The sequence below is a fragment of the Bemisia tabaci genome, chromosome 1 (genome assembly GCF_918797505.1).
Source record: "Bemisia tabaci chromosome 1, PGI_BMITA_v3".
NCBI lineage: Eukaryota > Metazoa > Arthropoda > Insecta > Hemiptera > Aleyrodidae > Bemisia > Bemisia tabaci.
The window spans coordinates 43640011-43665405 of record NC_092793.1 but is presented as its reverse complement, the minus strand read 5'-3'; the positions used below and the strand labels follow the sequence as shown (position 1 = coordinate 43665405).

Genomic DNA, 25395 nt, shown 5'->3' with positions numbered 1-25395 from the left:
TGCATCTCCCTGGACAGCAATGGACGTGTGCTCTAGGACGGAATTAAAAACTATTAAGAGGGGAAAGGAATTTCAAAGGAAGCAAAAGAGAGAGGAAAAGGCAGGGCAGGGCAGCACATAGTAAATTCGCATTTAAATGAAGCAACCAACTTATCAAGAGGAAACGAGGGCAAGATAAAGTGGCGATGGAAAATCGGAATGAATGAAGGAAGAAAGGGGAGAAAAATGAAGACAAATCTTATTACTATGGAGAGAGGGGCAGGGCGTGAGAAGGAAAAAAAAACAAAATTAATTGGCGGGGCTAAAAGGGGGGGGGGAGGAATTTTTTTTTTTTTTTAAATAAAACTCTAAAACTACAGAAATGGCAACTGGAGAGCAGAGGATCGCTTGGCTACGAAAGAAAAAGAGACGGGACGGTTCGGAACGTAGAAATTCCAAACGACCGGCTAGCCTCCACCAGATTTGTGGCGGCCAAAAAAAAAGAAAAGAAAGAAGAAAAAAAGATAATATCCCCCTCTGGAGGACAGAGAGATCTAGGGGAGAAAAAGGGGGTAGTGAAGAGAAAGATGATGAACGAACGCTGACTGGCCAGACCAGTCAAGATACGGCCAGACCGTACCTCTTGCGTTTGTTCGGAAAATAATGGAAACTACCTTAGGGCTGACTGGCCAGACCAGTCAAGATACGGCCAGACCAGTCAAGATACGGCCAGACCGTACCTCTTGCCCTAAGGAAAAGGTGGATAGTCGTGAAGGAGAAACTTTTGAAAGGGGATGATTGGCCAGACCAATCAAGACAACAGCCAGACTGCGCCTCTTTCTCCTTTCAAAGAGAGAAAGAATGGAAAAATCCCTTGGGGCTGACTGGCCAGACCAGTCAAGACACGGCCAGACCGTGCCTCTTGCCCTGAGGAAAAGGTGAATAGATAAGAGCAGTAAAGGTAAGGGACTAAAAGCTGACTGGCCAGACCAATCAAGACAACGGCCAGACCGTGCCTCTTGCTCTTAGTCAAAAGAGAGGGAAAGAGAGAAAAAAAGAACTATGGGAAGAGTCAGAATGAACAAAGTGAAAGAGACTTGATGTGTGTAAACTAAATAAATATTGTATTCAAAAGATACAGGGGGAGCTAGATAAAACTTGACAATGGAGAACAAAAAAAGAAGAGAAGACTAGCAAGTCGAGAATAAAAAAAGATAGGAAAAATAACGACCAATAAAGGAGGGGTAAAACTAACCGTTGAAGGCGATAGTGAAACCAAGAAAAATCTACTAAGTCCTACGCAGACAAAATCAACCAACGTATCCGACGTAACCGACCAAATCCTACAAAACCAGCTCCGACTCTCACGGACGCTCCTTTCAATCTTACTCGTCAAATCCTACAAAGAAAATCTATCCCGAGGTCGAGCTCCGTGCGCCACGGAAGCTCTCGTCCACCTAGATCTGCAGTCGCGACCGGGGGTCCTCGTCGCCTCCGGAGCGCCGCGGGCCAGCAGTGGGGGATGCTGAATCAGCGTACTGTCCCTGCCGCCGGGAAAACAAGTGTTTCTAGCTGTAAAAAAGGACAGATGCAATGTTATCTCTCGCTCTGGCCCGAGACGCTACGGAAACTCCCGAGCTGACTTCCCTGGTCATCACACTAAAATCGCAAAACGCACCTGACTTACTCGTATTCAAGATGACACAGAATAAACACTGATCAAAATAAACAAAATCTGTGAACGTGGCGTTCTTAAGTATATTTCCAGCTATCAGGAAAGCTCAAGAAAACCTAAATCGGACGCATTGTGGGCTAGTTATGACCAAAATCCGGTTTCTAATCTAACAGACCTCGTATTTTTCTGTGTGGGCACATAAATTACAGTGACCTTCTAGGTCAAAGGTGAGGGTCAAAGATCAAGGTTTATGATCTAGGCGAGGGCGCTTTAAGTAGGCTGTTAGAGTCAGTGACCTGAAGTATTAAAGGTTGGTTTTGTGACCAAATTCAAAAGAAGTTGACCTCAAAATTGGGAAATGATGAACTCCTGGTGATCTACATCAGATACTTGGACATATCAATGCCAAAAAAAACTGTAGGGAAACGAATCAGATCGAGAGAAATCATGAAACCAAACAAATTGTATAAACATACTTCTGTTCGACTTAACTTGGTTGCACGTACTTCTTTTAGCAAAGTTACATCCATTTTTAAGCGGTAAGGTATTTCTTGAAAATCATAGAAATTGGAAAATGTCCGAAGTGTGGCAACTGTGGTCTACGTTAGGAGGGAAAGAGACGCACAAACTGTGAAAAGCCCAAAAATGAATGCCACACTATGTTTTGCGAATAAAATGGATTCTAATGTTACTGCACGTCCGTGCAATGTAGTCACTGCCACGTCCCTACAATGTAGACACTGCAACGTTCCTGCGACGTGGACACTGAAACGTTCCTGTAAACGTTGTCGCTGACAACGTTTACACGGGAACGTTCCGGAAACGGTACTTAATACATGGACATCCACGTAGAATTACACGTTCCGGTACACGTTGCTTTCCATCCCGAGAAAAAATGTATCGTTCAAGCTCATTCAGGATCGTTCGATTTTCAATGATCCTGAATGAGTTTGAATGATTCTTCAATGAGCATCAATGATCCCGAATGAGCTTGAATGCGCTGACTCGTTGGATCATTCAACTTGAATGATCCGGATCGTTCAAGTCGAACGATCCGGATCTTTGACCCAATGCGCTTGAATACGCTGGCCCATTGGATCATTCAACTTGAATGTGCCAACTTGTTGGATCGTTCAATTTGAATGTGCCGACTTGTTGGATCGTTCAACTTGTACGATCAGGATCATTCAATTTGAATGATTCAATTAATCGGCTTATTCAAACTCATTGGGCCAATGATCAGGCTTATCGTAGCTGAATCATTAAGAGCATTAAAATTGAACGGCCCAACATGCTAGCTCATTCAAGCTTATTAGGTCAACGATCCAGATTATTAAAGTTGAATAAGCCACCACTATGCCAGCGTCTGATTGGGTCACTTGGATAATTTTTACCTCCCACTATTCTACATTAATATAATTGCTATGTAACATTAATAAATACTCAATCGGGTCAAACTCTGGGACCTACCACAATGATATGATCACTTCAGCAGATTCGGATATTCAAGTATCGGTCTGATGAGAATCTATTATAAAGAAATTGTGAGAAGTATAGACGCAAATGCACATGGGTAGCCATTTTCACTTCGCAGTTTTTCTTCGACAGAAAAATGAAGGAATAAGGGAAAAGTTCAAAAACACTGACTCGCCAGAAATTTCATCCAATTTCTCTTGAAGTAAGCTCATCATCCGCTCTATTAGAGTGACAGTGTGAATGTACCTTCAATAAAAGTAGTTTGAAGGTGAAAATATTTTTGCTACAAACTATCTCCCACATCCTGTCAAGAATTCAAACCACAAAACAGTCATGATGGGAGAGGCTCGTAGCTTTGCCGCCGAGTTGCAAAGCTGCTCTGCCGTGCTAAGAAAGAACGCCATATTAGCCTTCAGACGTTGCTAAGTTTCCTCCGATAAAAACCAAATTTACAGGGAAAATTGCGAATATTACTCTCCAAAATTTTTAGACAATTTTGTACGCAATTTAATCTAAAATATCTGAACTTTTCTAGAAGGAAAATACATGAATATTTTCAAAAATACATGTTTTATCAAGGGAAATTTGGCAACTCTCGGATGTTCATCCGGCGTTCTTCCTTAGCACGGCAGTGCTGCAGGGATACTTTCCATCGACAACTGAAGAATTTAACTAGAAAGAAACATATAAAAATAACAGCATAACCAAAAAAAATGTTGAATTGAAGAATAAACCGCGCGTTTAGAATTGCATGAGCGATGTCGCTGTTACTCTGATTTACAAGAAAGATACCAGCAAAAATTACATTGGGATACAGGGGTATAAAATTGGCTTTGTCTCTGAAATAATTAATTTACCTTAGATTGTGCTTTGAAGTGATACAAGGCAGTAGGTAATTACAAATTTGTGCTTGAGTGTTTGTTCAAATGAAGTGTCATCGATGGAGAAAATTTTATTGAAGTAAAATTGTGTCCTCGGACCATAAAGCAGTGCATTTGATGACTGGAGCACAACTCACAGGTATAAGGTAACATCATACTGATAACTTGTTAAACGGTCAAGGGAAAAAACAATAAATAGAATTTAAAGCGACATAGAAGAGAAATTACAGAACAGAGGATTTCAATTTTCGAGGAAAGTAGGGCCTCTCTCTCACTAGCTTTTCTGAAAATTCTTAAGATTAGCCTTATGACAGTAAAAAAAACTGAGCCTTACATGATAATATAAAAAAAAGAGACGAGAAATTGACATAATCATAGCAATCCTTAAGACAGGAGGATGGGAAAATATTTCAGCAATGTGGCAACGCCGTTACTTCCCCGCCTCCCACCACTCGTTTGCTGCGTGAAGAAAACAAAAGAAGATGACCGTTGAGCCAAGGAAGATGGAAATTCCACCCCCGAACCTGTAACGGCCGAGGGGTCGCGGTATTCGCCACTTGGTCTGATCAGTCTTGCCGAGTCTTGCTGCCTGCGTATCATTAGCGTGTCGCCGCTCACATTTTTCGTCTGTGTTGCTTTAAATTCTATGTATTTATTGTTTTTTCGCTGGACTGTTTAACAAGTTATCAGTATAAACTTACCTTATACCTGTGAGTTGTGCTCCAGCCATCAAATGCACTGCTTTGTGTTCCGAGGACACAATTTTACTGCCATATTTTCTCCATCGATAACGCTTCATTTGAACAAACACGCAAGCACAAAATTGTAAGTACTATTGCCTTATTTCACTTCAAAGCACAATCTAAGATAAATTAATTATTTCAGAGACAAAGCCAATTTTATACCCCTGTATCCCAATGTAATTTTTGCTTGTTTCTTTCTTTTAAATCAGAGTAAAACAGCGACATCGCTTATGCAATTCTAAACGCGCGGTTAATTCTTCAATTCAACATTTTTCTGGTTATGCCTTTAATTTAATATGTTCCATTTTAGTTAAATTTTTCAGTTGTCGATGGAAAGAATCCCCGCAGCAGCTCTGCAACTCGGCGGCAAAGCTACGAGCCTCTCCCACAATGACTGTTGTGTGGTTTGAATTCTTGACAGCGTGTGGGAGATGGTTTGTAGCAAAAATTTTCACCTTCAAACTACTTTTATTATAGTACCTACATTCACACTGTTGCTGTAATAGGGCGGAGGATGAGCTTACTTCAGGAGGAATTGGATAAACTTCTGGTGAGTCTGTGTTTTTTTAACTTTTCCTATCATCATATGTTTTTTTGGTTTTTTCCCCTTCATTTTTCTGTTGAAAAAAAACTGCAAAGTGAGAATGGATATCCATGTACTTTTGCTTCTATACTATTTACAATCTTTTTATAATAGATTCTCATCAGACCGAGACCTTGACTCACTGGAAATCAACGATCAGGAGAATTCAAGCTGGCTGGGATTCAACGATCAGGATCATTCAAGCTAGTTAGGATTCAACGATCAGGATCATTCAAGCTCGTTGAAATTCAACGATCAGGATCATTCAAGCTCGTTGAAATTCAACGATCAGGATCATTCAAACTCGTTGGAATTCAATGATCAGGATCATTCAAGCTCATTGGAATCCAATGATCCGGATCATTCAAGCTCGTTGAAATCCAATGATCCGGATCATTCAAGCTCGTTGAAATCCAATGATCCGGATCATTCAAGCTCGTTGAAATCCAATGATCCGGATCATTCAAGCTCGTTGAAATCCAATGATCCGGATCATTCAAGCTCGTTCAAATCCAATGATCCGGATCATTCTAGCTCGTTGAGATCCAATGATCAGGATCATTCAAGCTCATTGAAATTCAATGATCAGGATCATTCAAGCTCATTCGGGCGCATTAAAATTCAATGATCAAGTGAACGATCTGGATCATTCAAATTTGAATGAGCTGACGAAAAACTCATTCAAATTGAATGATCCGGATCGTTCATTTTTCAATGAGCTTGAATGATCCATTTTTTCTCGGGATGTGGAAGGTTTCACGAGAAACGTGGAATTCCACGTTGTTGTCAACGTTGAAATTGTTATCTGGACTCATATTAAAAAGTGTATTATAAAAATCGAAGTATGGCAATTTTCTGCATTATATGGTACAAAAGTAAGATTTTCTACTGCTGTTTTGAAGCATTACAGATTACAAAAGGCTTTAACTTTAAAAATTGGTATCGTGAGTTCCCTTCTGATGCGTGGGTAAGCATGGCCAAAACGTCCTAACTCGTGCCCAAGCGTAGGTTTTTGCCTCAACTCAGTCAGCATTAGACCCAAGATGACCCATACAATCAGGTCACAAAGTTTGGTACAAACCCCACTGGGCACAGTAAGAGGCCGTTTCAATGAACCCTTTTTAAACCAAACTATGAACATTCAATTTAAACTTTAATTTCTTCTTTCTGACAGGTCATTTGGAGTATTACTTTGGGAAGTGATGTCGTTAGGGTATATGCCTTACACAGGATGCACAAATCGAGATGTCATGACACTAATCTCGTCTGGAGGACGTTTAGAGCCCCCCAGCAACTGTCCAGCTCCACTGTATGCTATTATGACCACATGTTGGCATCCGAACCCGGAAGAAAGGCCTAATTTTGGTACTATTTTAGAAAGATTAGGATACTGCATCCAGGTTAGCTTCATCCGTTTATTTCTACCCTGCCTAAGTTAGATGAAAGTGATTGACCCTGAGTTTTTCATTCGCCCTTTCATTGACTTTAAAACCTCCTAAAGGCATAAGAGGTGCATTACATAAGGAAGTTGACCATGAATGGCTGAATTAGATTGACGTTACAGCAACAATAACAATTCACAGAAAATAATCTATTGATTAATGTAAACTTTGGGCCCTTTCAGAGGATGACTAGAACAAGTAGGCTAAGCTCAGTTCAACAGCAGAACGTACCTAGGTATATTGAATGATACTTTCTGAACCAGGAGAACTGGATTATTATCTGAATCTTCGGATGCCTTGGTATTAGGCTTTTCGTTGAAATGGATTGAACAGGAGGCGTCGAAGTAGCATCGAAGGCCATATCCGCGATCTTATGTTTTCAAATTTGGAATACATAAGTTACTTTGGCCGTGAAAATTTATTGCAATCGGTGTCGTAGGAGCCAAGACAGCACTTTAGACCTTATCCACCACCTTTGCTTTTCAAATTTGACTCCTTTTTTAAGTTCCCTGTCGAATGCGATATATGTCTCAGGCAGTTAGTCGAAGAACGACCCTAAGAATGGCACGATTTGGGACCGTGGGGATTTTTTTAAAACTGGGCCCAAACGATACCTTATGATACCCTAAAACTCTGGTAAAAATTTTACCTTGAGTATGCGCACGGTTTTTGAGAAATGGGGGGCAAAGTTGCTTGATCGCCCTTGACATCATCATTCTTTACAGCATTTTTACAGCAAAAAGACGGGAAAACTGGACAAAAAAGTTTTATTTTTGATGGCTTTGGACTGTGAATGTTACAATTGGACCCCCGTGCATATAATAGTGTTCAGTTTTAAAAATTTCGGTCGCACAGTGGTCCCAAATGGGAAGAAATCGTGGACGAATCAGGGTTTTTTGTCAATTTTTTAAAAATGGAAGTGAAATTGTTGATCTCCTGCAGAGTTCATGGCTAACAATGTTCTTATCGGTCCTCAATGCATTAAATTGTGTTCAGTTTCACAAATGTACATCGCACAGTGGTCAAAAATGGGGGAATTAGTGGACAACTTAAGATTCTCTGTCAAACTTTTTAACAATGAAGTGAAACTGTTGGTCCCCAGTAGACTTTAGATCCCGGAAAAATTCTTTAAATTTTTAAAATAGGGTTCAGCTTCACAAATTTCCATCGCATAGAGGTCCAAAATGGGAGAATTAGTCAATAAATTAAGATCCTCCGACAAACCGTTTAAAAATGAGGTGAAATTGTAGGTCCCCTGAAGAGTTCAGATCCTGGATAAATTCATGTATTTAATTTTTTTTCATTATTGTTGTCTGTCGCTATTGTCGCAGTGGTCCAAAATGGGGGAATCAGGTAGTTGCATAGAATTTTTTTAATTCAATTTTTAATTGAAAGATATAAAGTCAAAATAGGTTAGTAACCAACAAAAGCGATCCATATTCATTGCTTTGAACTGATCGAATGAAGTCTGGAAACGGTAATTCAGATAGACCTTACCTATTAGATCCTTAAAATGCGGCTAAACGGGTGGTTTTTGCTGTAGTTAGTTGTCAGAAAATAATTGTAATTCAGAAAAATTGAAATTAATTGAACTTAAGAAAAATTTTAAAAAAAGCTAACAAAAATGATGAAGAACAAAAAAAAAAAAAAAACTTTAAAAAACAGAATACAAAAAAAATAAAAAAATAAAAACAGCAAACAACAAAAAAATTAAAAAAACAGAAAACAAAAACAAATTTAAACAAGCAGTGAACTCCAACACAATGTGTTGATAAGGCGCGTCATTAACTCGCACATATCAACCCCTTTAGTTTTCATTTACAGAGATTTCAAAATAGGCAAGCAGCACAATAGGAAAATTCACGATCCAACACTGCGAGGTCAACGACGCGACGCACCTTGACGAGACCGTGTATTGTGAATGCAGAAAGCCATTCGGACGAGTTTAACTTTTTTGATCTGCCTCAAGGAAAATCTTATCAGATTCTTGAAAAAAGTGCTACGGAATAATTTAAACGAAGAAAGGAAAAATTCTGTCGAAGTCCTGAAAGATGAAGTCGATTGAAATGTATTTTGGGGCTAAAATACCCAAATCACCGGTAGTATAAATCCCGTTATATTATTGAAAAGAAATTGACTCGACATAAATGCAATTGCATTAAATATGTCTTGATTTTGCAATTTTAAACGTCTTTCCATGCAAAGAAGGTCAACCATGTCCATGCTTTATTCATTCATGAATAATTGAAAGTAAGCAATCTTCATCCCGAAAATCTACCGATTTGCCGTAAAAAATCGCAGAAACCTTACCAGGTCGATGTACCCACTCGTTGAATTAATACAGGGTTATCCAGAGGTCCGGGACCCCCCTTATAACTTGTGAACAAAAAATGCTAGAGATTTGGAATTTGGGGAATGTTCCTAGGTCAAAGGGAACTACTTTTTGGCGTACCCAAAATTTTGGGGGGCGCCCCCCCTGAGGGGGGGGCGGACCCTAACTCTTTTTTTTCAAATGGGAACCCCTATCTTGTGATACATCATTCGAAAGGGCTTAAAAAAAGAAAACTTTCGGCGCAAATCGATTGTCGATACCTCAATTTTTAACTAAATGGCGGCTCATTCAAAAGTCTGGGCCTCCGCTCATAACTCATGAACAAAAAATGTTAGGGATTCGAAATTTGGGGAATATCCCTAGGTGAAAGGGAACTACTTTTTGGCGTACTCAAAATTTCGTGGGGCGGCCCCCCTGAGGGGGGCGGACCCTAACCCTTTTTTTTCAAATAGGAACCCCTATCTTGTGATACATCATTTGAAAGGGCTTGGAAAAAGAAAACTTTTGGCGCAAACCGATTGTCGATACCTCAATTTTTAACAAAATGGCGGCCAAAAAATGGCAGAAATGCGTTTTTTGGTTATTTGCCGTCGGAATCGCTTGAAACTTGGTTTCCACAGGTTTTCGAGCACGAAAAAAACAAATACGATATTGGATCTGCAAAATACCCGAGTTTTTCCAAGATGGCGGCCAAGGTGGTGAGTAATTTCAATTAACGCAACGCGTTAACGCGTTTTAGCGAACGCTATTAAAATGTGCCTCAGTGGTCGGGCGGAAGGGGAGGCACGGGTGGGACTCGACGCGTAGCCACCTCCCCGTGGTGAGTCCTGGGTAGTTGAAATGACAAATCAGGAAACACGATTTTCAACTGGCTGAGAGCAACGCACAGGAAATCTGACACATTCCGATGTAAACTTATTTTCCCGCCATTTTTCGGCCGCCATCTTGGAAAAGCTCGGGTATTTTGCAAATCTAATATCGTATTTGTTTTTTTCGTGCTCGAAAACCTGTGGAAACCAAGTTTCAAGCGAATCCGATGGCAAATAACCAAAAAACGCATTTCCGCTATTTTTTGGCCGCCATTTTGTTAAAAATTGAGGTATCGACAATCGGTTTGCGCCAAAAGTTTTCTTTTTTCAAGCCCTTTCGAATGATGTATCACAAGATAGGGTTTCCTATTTGAAAAAAAAGGGTTAGGGTCCGCCCCCCCTCAGGAGGGCCGCCCCACGAAATTTTGAGTACGCCAAAAAGTAGTTCCCTTTCACCTAGGAATATTCCCCAAATTTCGAGTCCCTAGCATTTTTTGTTCATGAGTTATGAGCGGAGGCCCATACTTTTGAATGAGCCGCCATTTTTTGGCCGCCATTTTGTTAAAAATTGAGGTATCGACAATCGGTTTGCGCCGAAAGTTTTCTTTTTTTAAGCCCTTTCGAATGATGTATCACAAGATAGGGGTTCCCATTTGAAAAAAAAAATGTTAGGGTCCGCCCCCCCCCTCAGGGGGGGCGCCCCCCAAAATTTTGGGTACGCCAAAAAGTAGTTCCCTTTGACCTAGGAACATTCCCCAAATTTCAAATCTCTAGCATTTTTTGTTCACAAGTTATAAGGGGGGTCCCGGACTTCTGGATAACCCTGTATGTCGACTCCCTGACTTGAAAATGGGTAACTAAACCATAAGCGAATTTTGACTTGCGAATACAGTTTTCTGAAGGAAAATGACGCGTATAACACGATGCGAACATTAAAAACGCGAACAAGTAACTCAATTACCGAGAAATGCGCAGTTCAAATCGCTCAACCTATACGCAAATTTAAAACGCCCCGGTTTCGCGCCGCACCGATTGATGTCATCCGGCACCAATCAGAGGCGGGCAAGGGTTTCCACGACGTCCGTCAAATGTCTATCTTCTCTTCGTATATGAGAACAATACTAAAGTCGAAATTATATCTTTTGAATTCAAGACTAGAATCACATTCATATGTTACCTGTAATAAACAAGCAACCACTCCACATCGAAATACGTTTTATTTTAACAAACATCAGAGGAAAATGAGAGAAGATTGCGTTATGACTACCGCAGTACATTAACCACGTCAGTTTCCCGCCATTCGGGTGCGTTTGAAATGTCTTACAGTTTTTAGATTTTTCAAAAGACTCATTAGATTCTACGTGTAAAAATACTGATGTATCGAAATGCTGAACAGAAACCATGTTTGGACACAGTCAGAAGTCCGCGGCAAATCAATTCAACAGAAAAACGGCAAAAATTAGATCGGATTTTAGCCACTTTGCCCGCCTCTCCTCGTTACTTAGAAACCGTTCCTAAACTCATCTCAAATTTTTTCTCAGAGTTTTGTGTTATTATAAGCTTCCATTTAAACCGCGGTTCGATGGTCGAATCGGCTGCCCTAAAAGCAAGCCATTTTTAAGGATGAGAAATTCGTGATATTATCGGTTCTCAGGAAATCACCCATGGCTAAAATTGATGGTAAAATGTTTGAGTGCTTAAAATAATCGTATTTACGAAACTTAGGCATTAGACTACGGAATCAATTCTTTTTTAAAAATATAACGGGATTTCCTACCGGTGATTTAATCATTAAAGCCACATAATACATTTAAATCGCCTTTATTTTCCAGAATCTTGACGGTTTTTTTAATTTTATTTTATTTTATTTTATTTTTTTTTATTTTTTTTTTTTTTTTGTGGCTTAACCGATTCAAGAGACACTATAGTTGATAAATATAAAGAATTTTCGATTTGTACATGTAAAAATGTTTAACTCGTTCGGGCACACCGTGTATTGTATGGAGTACTGCTGCTATTCGACCCTTGTCTCCAGGTCCAAATTCTTACAAGGGAGCCCCTATGGAAGAGGCGAATTTTTTGTAATTTCTCCCAATTTTTTCTCCGTTATATAATCGAATCGATTGTCAAATTCTGAGGTCAATTATATTTAATTGTAATTTGTACCTTTCTATTTATTTCCCTTCATTTTATTTTTTGTATGGAGAAGTCGAGGTTTTGTTGATTTCTTAGGATTTCGAACTGTAACTGTAACTTCTCATCTATTCGGCCGATTTTTATGAATGAGGCCTTTTTTTATTCGTGTTTTAACGAAGAGTAAGGAAAAAATTGCTAAATACACTTGAAACAATTGTTTTTGGAAAATTGGATGAATCCTAGCGTGACGGTGAAATGATTAATCAAGCACAAGTAATAGGGTGAGGGTCCCGGCGGCCGCCGGGACCTAGGCCATTGTTCCTCTTGAGTCGCCGACGCAGTTGTCAGGCGCGTGGGGAAGAGAGGGGTAAGTGGATTTCTACGTGTGCAAGTAGCTTCCTACATGAGCGCTGTTTAGCAAATGGTCTAATGAGTCTCGAGGCTCATCACAGATTGCACTTACGGCTGCCCTGGCTGGCCCTGGGTATCAGAGCAGTGTTACCAATTTTTGAAAAGCATAACAGGGGTGTAGAGATCTGTCAAAGCAACGTTTTAAACAAAACGGAGAAGTGAAATTCTTATTCGAAGATTGCTGAACTGCTCAGCCATCCTCGAATCAGTTCGTATGATTTTGCTCATATATCGTCAGTGCAAGTCAGCAATCACATAACTCGTTTGCGGTGTCTGAAAATCTCCGCCGCTATGTTTTTTTTTTTTTTTTTAAAGCAGAACAAATTGACATGATTCCTTGAAGATTTGCAGAATTTTTTTTGCACAGGGAAGAAAAATCACGGTACTTTTGAAGAATTGCCGTTGAGTAGTTTTCCGTTTAAAAAATAAAATATGACAGGAAGTCTGCGACATGGCAAAGCGAGTTATGTGATTGCCGACTTACACCATCGATATGCATATTTTAAATCAGCGCGGTGCAGATTTATAAGTATTAAAAAGAAACTAAATAACGAAGCCCGTATATCTTTAAAATTTACAGTAAAAAAAAACCCCAGAAAACAGAAAATCCATTAACCTAAAAGATTGAAGTATTTGTAACTTTTTTACAAGCTTTCAAAGATTCACGACGAGCCCACCAGTCTACTATGTATACGCGCCAAAAACAGAAAACAAAAAAAATTGAAAAACAGAAAACAAAATTTTCTTGTAAAAAAAATGGAAAAATAAAAAACAGAAGATAAAAGATAAAAAATAAATAATAAAAATAAGGTAAAATGAACAGGAAATTCCTTAAAGATTAGAACTGACGTGACGAAGAAGCTTACCCATTATTTTTAATGCACTGCAAAAACGAATAATGCTACAAAATCTAATCTACCTATAAAAAGTCCTCCTTTCCACCAGAAATTCTGCTGATGTCTTTAAAAGTTTAAAAATGAGACAAGCATATCCCGCATAAGTTTAGGCACTAAATATTTTGCTCTGTTTATTACATTATTCCTGAAACATGAAAAAATTCTTTCTTATATCTAATCAGTTCAGCCATGTTCAAAAATTATGAATATTTTCCTTTTTTGCAGGGAAAATGTCACGGAATTATATTTGCTGTCCGTTAGGGAATTCTAAACTCTTTCCCAGTTTATTGGCCGTTTTTGTCGGGGAAACGTCAGGAAATTTTAATTTTGTATATTGCCAGACACCCTGAAATAGCCCTAGTACTTAAAAGAAATAGAACTCATGATACAACGCTGAAAATAATTTTTTCAGGGAGAAAGTGTAATGTATAGCATAAATGAATAGGTAGCAGCTAGGTTTTAACACAAATTTACCTAGGATAAATTTACCGCGAAGATAAGGTAGCTTCTGTTGATTTTGTATTCAAATTTTGTATTATAACCAAAAGAATCGGTCTAAAAGTTTTCCCTATCCTATTTTAAGATTTCTCAACAGTACCCACCCCTCTACCCAGTTTAATTAATATTTTTGAGCTTGATTGTATAACTCAGCCCACCACCGCGTCTAAGGTTTCACAAGTTTATACAACTTCTGGTGCGTGAAATAAGAGACCTACGTAGACTGCAGCTAGGGCAGAACATTGCTGAGTTCATAAACATAGCAGTTTCACTGAAGGAATGTGACTCTGAGAATTCGCATGGAAATATATTTATTTTTATTCATTTATGAATTTATTTATTTATTAGTTTAATTCTTATACAAAGATAAACGGGGCCACAATAAGGGCCCCAAAACATACCTTAATGACACCAATACTACTTAACTAAAATTTGGGTCTAGATCTTATTACAATTTAAAAAGAACAAAAACAAAAACAATAAGTTGAATAGAATGGAATAGAATTAAAACTATTTAGCAGAAAGTGCTGTAAAAAAAACCCCGAGATTAAAGAAAACAGAGTACCTAGAAAAACAGAAAAATATAGAAAAATATTGAGGATGAGAGCCCCCACTCGAGACCGCCCCAGGCAACTCAACCACGTCTGGGCCGAGCCCTAGCCGCCCAAATTCTCTCACATACAACACATTGCTCAAACAACTTACTTATTACCCTGCTAAAAATTAGTGTAATGCTAGCATTACACTCGTGAGTGTATAGCTAGCATAATGTGATTTGCACACAGAATTGCTTTATGCTAGCATTACACTAGTTATACACTCTCGAGGATATAGCTAGCATTAAACTAGCTATACACTCACGAGTATATAGTTGGCATTATACTAGCTATACACTCACGAGTGTAATGCTAACATTACACTGGCATTATACTGGTTATACACTCAGGAGTATTATCTTGACACTTCATTACCCGAGGGGGTGGCGCTAGGCCGGGGCGAGAGGGCGGGGACGCCTTGCGCCCTAATTCCACGGTGAGGCTTTCGCGGTGTTTGTCCTTGTTAACGGTACCATTGCAACCATCGGGGAATCACATTTCCCGGGTATGCCCAAGTATAATGATATGAGGCTGTGAAAAAGAGAGCGCAACTTTTAACCGGTTCTATAACTTATCAAATATAAATATTAAAAGAAAAGTGAAATCTCTAGAAGTAAATCATTAACACCTTAACAAGTAAGAAAAATAACGAGACAAAAACCATTCATCCGAGGCAGGCTTGGGCCCAGAGAAAACGGTAATCACACATTGAAGAGTACGGCGCCATCTGGTGGCCGTGACTGGTAAACACTCATCACACAGTTATACACTCATTAGTGTAATGCTAGCATTACACTGGCACTGAACCAGTAATACACTCAGCAGTATAAAGCTGAAAAAATTCTTGTTTCCGTATCGATGCCCAAGTAGCATTTTGCAACGAAAAAATTGCAATTTAAATGAAATAAAATTTCCAGATGATTTCAACTTTCTTGCAAGAAAATTGCAATTATTTTACAACATCTGACCCCCTCATTGTAAAAAAGTTGCAATTTTTTTTTTGCAAAGAAATTTCAATATTGACGACCTTTAAATTTCAACCCCTAAATTTTCCGGGGAAATTATAATAATTCGAACCCATGCTTACCTAATGTCCTACGACGTTTAGCAGCATAAAATACCGGACGCCCTTGAGTGGGCTTGAACCCGACCCGCGAATGCCATAGCGGAGCACTCTTCCACTGAGCTACAGGGAGCTGATGATGAGCAGGGTTGAAATCACGCCTGTTAAGGCTGTTATCGCATGCATTGCGTCAGTGCGTGGCTCAACATTCATCATAGATTTGATTAACGCCGTTTTTCTCAGGCTTCTTTCATTGCCTATTATTTATTTTTTTTCGTGTTATTTATTTTTTTCATATTTTTTTTGTCTGATTTTTTTTTTCGATATCACGTAATAGGTACTCACACTAAATTTACACCGGTGTAAATTACACCACATACTAACTTGAGAACTTAAAAATATTTTCAAAAAATATTTTTAAAATATTTTCAAAACTTTCTTAAGGAATATTTTTAATATGCATGTTTACAGGCAATATTTTTGAATTATTTTAAAAATATTTTTTGTAAACATTTTCAAAATATTCCTTTAAAATGTTTTAAAAATATTTTGAAAATATCTTAATTACAATATTGCCATGAAAATATTTTGATAAAGGTGACAATATTTTCAAAATATGTTGGGCTATATGGGTTAGGTGAGACATTTAAGTCGAAAAAACTTTAAAACAACTAGAGAATTGGATGCCAGGCACATGGCGTGAATTTGTTACAACATGATTGCACCGAAATTGCAGTCTTTATAGTGCCTTGAAAAAGAAGGTTAGGCAACAAGCATAATCTACATTTCTTGCAAACTTATTGCAATAAAATTGCAACTTTTTAAGCGCCTTCAAATGAACGTATAGGCAACAAGCAAAAATTGCAATCAACTCACAATCCATTGCAATGAAATTGCAATCCATGCTACTTGGGTGTCATTTGATGTCAATTGAATGCTCATGAAATAATGCAATGATCGTTCGAGCATTACAGAGTGCTATTATAATTTAGATAAGGATTAAAGTTTAGTCCTATATTGAGAGAAATTTCGTGTTTTATTGCCATGTGTATATGCGCGCTGATGTTTTCTAAATACATGGAATTTTAAATTATAAATTTTTTTGTTCACAATGCCTTTTTTCCAATGAGAAAATAAAACAATAAAACACTTCTTTACTACATATTTCTGCTAACAATTATATTTAGAGGAAAATGGTAAGAGTGTTGGTCTTACTGACAGTTTCTTAAATTTGAGGATTGCCTACATTCTTGCGAAGAAGTCATTTTTCTTAACATCCTTGTACAATGAGCCTCTGCTTTTTTAGCTTTATTTTATGCCCATTTTTCAATGCCTCCCCTGGTAAAAATGGCAAGTGCTCAGATCAGTAGCACTTGCCTTTGGAACAGACCTAAGCACTGATGTCAGTGCTGCCGGGCGCTGATCTGCTACCTCAGTGTTAGGTCTGTTCCAAAGGCAAGTGCCTCTGATGTAAGTGGCACTGACCTAAGTGTCTCAGACGTAAGCGGAGTGGAAACTCCCAGAAATACTGTACAGGCAAAAATTTCGTTAATTACCGATCTGCCAGGTACGTTAAGTCACTATTTGACGATCAGGGAGGGCTGCTGTGAGTTTTCAATCCCAAGCAAGTATCACAATCTTCAGGGGATATCGCTCGTTCCCATGCGGTCTCCAATCTAAGTACTAACTACGCCCGACGTAACTTAACTTCGGTGATCGTCCTAGCGATTGAACCACTACACTACCTGCGCGTGTACGTGTTAGGGGCGTAATTTTACCATTTCAGGGCCCCCATTGGGGTAATCTTGCCAGCAAATGATGATTTTGTCTTTGAATGTGAATCCGATACTTAATTTTTCTATTATTCTTTTTTAATCAATCAACATGTAAATGAAGTTTTGTAAGTTACGTTTCTTTGAAAAAAAAATGGATCGCACTAAAATTCAAAATTAAAGCTAATGATGCAAAAAAAATAATGAAAGTTGAAATTATACAAAAAATATAAATTAGCAGATACAAAAATTGAAAGTAAAGGAGTAAAAAAGTTAGAAAAGAATTGAAAATAAAATAGGAAAATTTTAAAAAAAATTGAGTCTGAAACATTTTAAAAACAGTTAAAACTGAAAAAAATTAAAACCAAATTTAAAACTATTTTTTTTTATAAAAAAATAATAATGCTTAAATAAATATATCTAAATACATATTTTAGCGGTGATAATATTTTTATCGATCTCATTTTTTGTTGTGTTTTAATTATTTAAGTGCCATCTTAAACGAAGAGGGTAAAACAAATTATTCAAGAGTGTGGCTACTTAAACTAGTTTTCCTTCCCTCTTAGAAAATCCCACCTTCTACAAAATATGCCTCTCTGAAAGATAAAGTTTGTGGTCCCCGTGTCCCGAGGAAATATTCCCCCGCGAAAATGAAATAGGGTGGGGGAAGGGGGAGCCATCTCTACTTTTTGGGAGTGAGTGCGGTTCGATTAAGATTGATGTCAGAGACTTACCCTCTGAACCAAGTCCTGACCTCAGTCCCGCTTACCTCAGAGACATCTCTGCACTTAGGTAAGTCTTTCTCCCGACGTCAGTGCCTCTTACCTCAGTGCTGACTTCTTGGGTAAGTGCTTTAACACTTACGTCAGAGAAAACTGAACTGACCTCAGAGCAAATTGCACTGACCTCAGTGGAAAATTCACTGACCTAACACTTGCCATTTTTACCAGGGTCAGCATTCTCCTTAGCAGTAACAGAAAAATAAAAAAAGTAATTTTAGTGGAAGCACTCATTTTTCCTGAAATTCGGAATGAACTTAAATTTACAGGATTTGAAAAATACCTACATAATTGACTTCCTCAAGAAATCTAAACAGTGTCATTAGCATTGACTTTCTCAATAATTCTGGGAAATTATTATTAATTTTCCATTTTCCTGTACCTATTTCATTTCCTGTCGTAGTTTGGAAAATCGCTTTTGGCAACCGATAAGACATAGTCATCCCCTAGTTATTAATATGAACTTATAATTTAATGTCAATACATAACTCATTGTACGACACTACCCCATACATGACCCCTAAGTAGTAAAACACTCTGGCATAGAATAATAAATAGCTTCGCTAGCTTCATCAGCAATAGTTACTGTATGACTCTGGATTGTAATACCTACCTACTCGATCAACTTAATGCTGACAAATAACTCGTATATGCATATTACCTACACTTTTGAGTGTAATACTCGTTTATCGCTGACTAAGCTAATGCTAAAAGGATAGCATTTTACAATTCGGAAATATAGACAGTACGGTAGGTTTTCAGGAGAGCAACTTTTGCAAAAATCATTGGCGTTTTTCCTCAAAACGATCAATGTTGCGGTTTGATGGTTCATTTTATAGCTATGAACTTCCTTTAACACCGTATGTTGACAGATTCTTCAAAAACCTCACACTGTTGCCAAAAATTGCAAAAAAAGGCTATAGTTCCTTATTGCAAAATAAAGAATCCGGGGAAGCTCATTTTGCAATTAGGAACTATAGATTGTTTTAGCACTGACTGCATAGGGGAGACGACCCTGGTGTCACTATTACACACTATAGGGTTAACCCCAATAGAGAAAACACCCCTTCCTCCCATCATACCAGGAAGGGCCAATGCACCCCCCCCCCCCCGGTGCATTGTCCCTGCGGAAAGATATTCTACCAAAAACAGGGTGTACCAAAAATATGGATACCCACAGACATGCTAATATTTCGAGAACGGTGGCAAATATTAACATGCAATTGGGACGGGAGGGTTTGTATAGATTTTATTGACATGAATAGATCGGAAAATGAAAGCGTGAATCGATCGACACCGACTCGATCGACAAATTATTGAAAAACCGGTGTCATGAATCCGATATGACCGACATGAATCGATCGAAAAGTTGGAACGTGAACCGATTGACGTGATTTGATCGACACTGATTTGATTGACGACCGCGAATTGATCAAAAACCTGCGAATCGATCGACAAATCCGTGAATCGATTGACAACCCCGTGATTCGTTCGAAAAATCCGTGAATTGATCGATAAACCCTTGAACAGGTCAACAAACCCGTGAATCGTGAAAATTCGAAAATCTAAGATTAGGGATGTAGCCTTAATTGCTATCTCGGCTCCTGTTCGATCGATCATGCTGATTTTTGGTTCTAGGAGGTGTTTTTGGACGGGAAACTCGAATTTCTGGTCAAATTTTAAAAATTCAAAAATGCAAGATGGCGGATGTGGCCTAAAATGCTATCTCGGCTCCTGTTCGATCGATCTTGCTGATTTTTGGTGCCGTGGGGTATTTTTCAATGGGAAACTCGAATTTCTGGTCAAATTTTAAAAATTCGAAAATCCAAGATGGTGGAGGTGGCCGAAAATGACCTTACTTGAGTAAGTATCCCCTGGGGGATCTTTCCCCAATCGGAAAAAAGAGTCTCTGTCAATCTTGTGGTTCCTCTGAAACAAGATTGGGAGAGAAGGTTGTCACAAGATTGTCGCAAGGTTGTGACAATCTTGCTATGTTCATTTTTTATCGTTGGGATCGGAACATTGTGATAAGATTGCCGCGAGAAGCTTTCTCAAAGGTTGGTGCTTGGAGCTTGCCAAAAGGTTGATCTCTCGATGACATCGAAGTCTTGCAGTAAAATTGTATCAATATTGTAGTAATATTGCGGTAATAATGATACGTTTCTGTTTTACCCTCCGATGGAAAATTTTGAGACAATTTTGATGCACTAATATTGTCAGATGGTTGATTTTTGAACGAAGTCAAAAGCTTGTGGCGAAATTGTACCAATACTGTACCAATCTAGCCATGATGTAACCTTTTAATGGCGAATATTGGGACAAAGTTGCAGGTGCAGTCTTGTCTAAAGGTTGGAATCTCAATGAACTTTGAATCTTGTGCGAAGATTGCATGAACATTTCTACAATATTGACGCCGTAATATCTGGCATCTCCGCGGAAGAAAATTCATGGCGCCGTATTGGTCGCACTGCTTAAAGAGGGCGCACGGAACGTTGGAGTGCCGAGAGACTTAGTAAAATCAGCTACTTCCTTGACTGCTTTCATTGGCTTGAGCGTTTAAATTGGATGCTTACTGAAACGGGCACTACCCAGGCGAAACAAGAACCAGCCCCATTTATAATAATATTTTATATATATAATAATATTTTTAATAATATTTTAAAAATATTTTTAAAATATTGTCAAAATATTTTTAAAATATTGTCAAAATATTTTTAAAATATTGTCAAAATATTTTAAAAATATTTTAAAAAAATTTTAATGTTCCTTCCATGTAAATATTTTGAAAATATTTTCCCAAAAATACTTTGACAATATTTTGAAAATATTTTTAAAATATTTTAAAAATATTTTACCATTTTACCTATTAGTACCACGCGCCCTCTATCAACGATTGACGGTACTACTTGCTTCTGTATACAAGTCTGTATACTCAGCGCACTCTGTCAAGTAGATACGGAAGTACAAGCACTGACCTTTACTGTCATACTTCAGCACATTTATTACATTTGAAACATGAATTACTCAAGTATACAAGTATTGAATAGTATGAACCACTTACCTGAAGTCCTGCGACGTTTAGCAGCGTAAAATATCCGGATGCTCTCGTGTGGATTTGAACCCGGACCGCGCGCGCCGTAGCCCAGCACTTAGCCGCTGCGCCACAGGGAACAGATGGAGAGCAGGGTCAAAGCACGTCTGTTAAGGCTGTTATAGCATGCATTGCGTCAGTGCGCGGCTCAACTTTCATCATAGCTTTGATTAACGCCGTGTTTTCTCAGGCTTCTTTCTTTTTCCTATTATTTATTTTTTAAATGCTATTTATTTTTTTTCGTGTTATTTTTTTTTCGGTATCACGTAATAGGTACTTACACTAAATTTACACCACCGGTGTAATTTACACCTCATACTAACTTGAGAACTTAAAAATATTTTTAAATCCTTTTAAAGAAATATTTTCAAAATGTTTACAGGCAATATTTTTTAATTATCTTAAAAATATTTTTTGTAAAAATTTTCAAAATGTTCCCCCAAAATGTTTTAAAACATTTTAAAAATATTTTGAAAATATTTTCATGACAACATTGTTATGAAAATATTTTGATAAAGGTGACAATATTTTCAAAATATTTTCAAAATATTTTGTGCTATTTGGGTATGGATCATGTGCCTACTACGTCAAAAAACGAAAGTCGCAGTTTTTGCCCTTTAATTTGCCCATAAAAGGACCGCAACGGCAGATCCACGGCAAGCGTGCCCTGGTGGCGGAAATAGCAAACGCGGTCGAATTGTGCTCGCTGCGCACAATATTGTGTCAATATTACAAACAGAAGCCTGAAATGTTTATTTTCTTAATACTGTAGCAATGTTAAAATGCGAATATTACTACAATATTAAAAAAATAATGTTATGACAGTATTATTTTATCAACATTGTATAACCAATATTGTGTCAACACTGTGACAATATTAGAATCTCAATATTTGGAAAAATTGCAATTTTTCGAAACTCGGCTAGAAATTCGAGTTTTCCGTCTAAAAATACCCCCTATATACAACCAAGATTCACCACGATAGATCGAGCGGCCCAAGATAGCATTTTAGATCACATCCGTCATCTTGGATTTTCGAATTTTCAAAATCTGACCAGAAATTCGAGTTTCCCGTCGAAAAATACCCCCTGCTACCGAAAATCAGCAAGATCGATCGAACAGGAGCCAAGATAGCATTTTAGGCCACATCCGCCATCTTGGATTTATGAATTTTTAAAATTTGACCAGAAATTCGAGTTTCCTGTCCAGAAATACCCCCTGATACCAAAAATCAGCAAGATCGATCGAACAGGAACCGAGACAGCATTTTAGGCCACATCCGCCATCTTGGATTTTTGAATTTTCAAATTTTGACTAGAAATTCGAGTTTCCCGTCCAAAAATACCCCCCCCCCCCCCCGATTCTAAAAATCAACAAGATGGATGGAACAGGAGCCGAGAATGCCGCGACAGCATTTTGTCATCCTGCCTATAGTTCCGAATTGCAAAATGGGAAATCCGAGTTTCGCATTACGCAATAGGGAACCAAAGTATAGGTCCTAATTGCAAAATGAACCTCGTGTGATCCTGCAATAGCAAATTTTTGCGGGGTCGCTGAAGCGGGATAAAAATCGTTTTTGAGGATTTTCTTTTTCTCAATAGTAAGTAAGTAAATACCCTCCTGATACGGAATTCATCATAAAAAAAATCGAAAATTTGACCCTAGTTCCTTATTGCATAAAGCTGTCCATATAACTCGTATATTGCAAGCATTACACTGCTGAGTATAATACCAGTATAATGCTGATCAGCTTAATGCTAACATATAAGTCGTATATGGTTAGCATTACACTGCTGAGTGTAATACTAGAATAATGTTGACCAACTTAATGCTAACATACAATAACACACATATGTCTATGATATAATCATACAGTGTATCACTAACGAACTTAATGCTCATATATAGCTGGTATAGTACCGACATATTGCTAACATTACGTTACTCAGTACTATGCTTGAAAACTTAATACTAGCACATTGCTATCAATATGCTAACATTAGGTACACTCATTTTTAGCAGGGTAATTAAAGCGACTAAGGTTCGTCACCATCCCTATAGTGAGGCACTCAAGACAGTCCCGAGCAAAAATCCCCACAGAATTGTCGAAAAAGTTCAGAAAGCTCCCATCGACTAAGGTTCCATTTAACTCAGAGCATGCTCGAATTATATAAGTGTGCTGGCGATGTGAGGTCCTAGATATCGGCACATGAAATAACTTTTGGGTAGGTCTTAGTCCCGATTTTGGTACCAACAATTTAATTTTCTCAAATAGTTCAGGGCTGTCAATTAAACCATTAAGTAATTTGTACAGGAGAACAATATCCGCTATTTGTCTCCTTGTTTGGAGTTGATGAACCGAGAACAAGGACCTCAATTCGCACCCCCATGCCCACTGAAGGGGAACTTGACATGTACTTTTCAAAATAGAATATTAAGTAACGAAGGAATTTGTTTTGTATCATTTCTATACTGTATCGGTAAGAAGCATAAGAGGGATTCCATATAGCTGAGGCATATTCTAACTTGCTGCGCACTAGGGTGATTTCACGATAATAGGAATAGTCGTGTCGCCGTGGGTTATGAACGACATAGGGCAAAACGATTGAAAACCAAATTAATTAATCAATAGGAATGATGTCCCTGAACCTATCCATGCTAAAAAATATGATGAATTATTATTATATTTAATAATATGAGACTTTAAAGGCCGAAAATGTCCGGTCGGTTACGCGTCGCCAACCCCGATTTTGAAGCAAAAGAGCAATTTGCGGTAACAGTACTGATCATGAACTCTTTGGCAATATTTGCTGAAAAGAGACTCTAGTGTTCAAGAAAATCACCAGTTTGAACTGAAATGTTTATTATTGAGCGAGAAAAGTCATAAGAAAGAGGTGTCGCCACATTTGGCAACAAATTTTTGCAGTTGTATTAAGTGCAGTGTTTATCTCGCCAGATGGAGTCAGGAGTTTCAAAACTGCCATCAAATTGTTCGCTGAAGTCTTCTTGACAAAACCATTACTGATAAGTCAGTTTTTTGTACAATGAAAACTTAAATTATTATGAAAACCAGTGATTTTTACGTGTGTAGCACTAATTCCTCACTACGCAAAAACCTCAATTCAATAGTATTAAACTAAAACGAAGTCTCCAAAGTTTAGAAAACTTTTAAGGCAGCATTAATTCCACCTCATAACTCAAGAATTGCCAAGTTTCATCTTTTGTATCATCTTTAATCTCACATTTTTGAGTGTCGGTTACGCTGTGTCTGTTACGTAACCGACACAATTTGGCAGGGCCGCCATGTTTGCGTGGACCTCCAGCAGTCCCGCGGAAAGCGCTGATACCTGATTCAATGGCTTGTTTATCAATCACTTCAACTTTGCACTGAATCAAAATAGAGCGTGCCAAAGCTGGAAAAAGGAAGTTTAATACCTTTAGAATGAGGTAATGAAATCCTGTTAAAATTGGTGCACTTTTATTTCTCAGGTATTTCACATTTTAACTATTCCTGTTATCGTGAAATCACCCACCAACGAGTTAAAAAGTAATAATGAAGTTGCAATGTCCGTGAAACACTTAGTGTTCCTGATCACTATTCCCAGTAACCTGTTTCCAGCTGAAACAAGGTTTTCAATATGATATTTAGGGGACAGTTCACAATCTAATAATACACCTCAGTCTCTCATCACATATACTCTCTCCAAATCGGCTCCATTGATTTTATAATTGAATACTGGAAAATTACCTTTTCTCGTGAAGATGACGTACCTATTTGCATTTATTGGCATTTAAATTCATTTTATTTTCAGTCGTGTACCACTCCGAAATACCGTCAAGGTCCTCTTGCAAATTCGTCAAATAATATCTTCATTTAAAATAACTTTATAAAGTTTAACATCATCCGCAAATAACAATATTTTAGAATGTTTGACTCAATCTGGTACTTAAATCGTTAATCATTAGGAGAAACAGCAAAGGACCGCAGTTACTTCCCTGGGGCACGCCAATATTGTTGAAAAACTCTTGAGGTATGAAGTTACCAAATATTACTTGCGATGTTCTTCCGTGAAGATACCTATATCAAGCAATTTCAACAATAAATCAGTGAAACTACACTTACGTCGTAATTAAATTATTAAGTATACAGCATGTTTTAGGTACCCAATCGAAGGCTTTCTTGAATTCAAGGTAAATTGCATCTACTCTGGATGCAGAATCAAGTTCATAAGA

At 38.0% G+C, this 25395-nt stretch overlaps 1 protein-coding gene across 6 annotated transcripts in view; it reads left to right on the top strand.

Annotated features, from left to right (window-relative positions):
• The window catches only part of Alk (Anaplastic lymphoma kinase), a 374422-nt gene that overhangs the window by 328693 nt on the left and 20334 nt on the right, over positions 1-25395 (top strand). For 5 of the 6 annotated variants that reach the window (XM_072301305.1, XM_072301308.1, XM_072301306.1 and 2 more), the window contains one exon: positions 6512-6737. The exons of the other annotated variant lie outside the window; for it this stretch is intronic. In XM_072301305.1, the coding sequence (XP_072157406.1) occupies positions 6512-6737 (226 nt within the window). The remainder of the gene's footprint in view (positions 1-6511; positions 6738-25395) is intronic. 6 annotated transcript variants of the gene reach the window in all.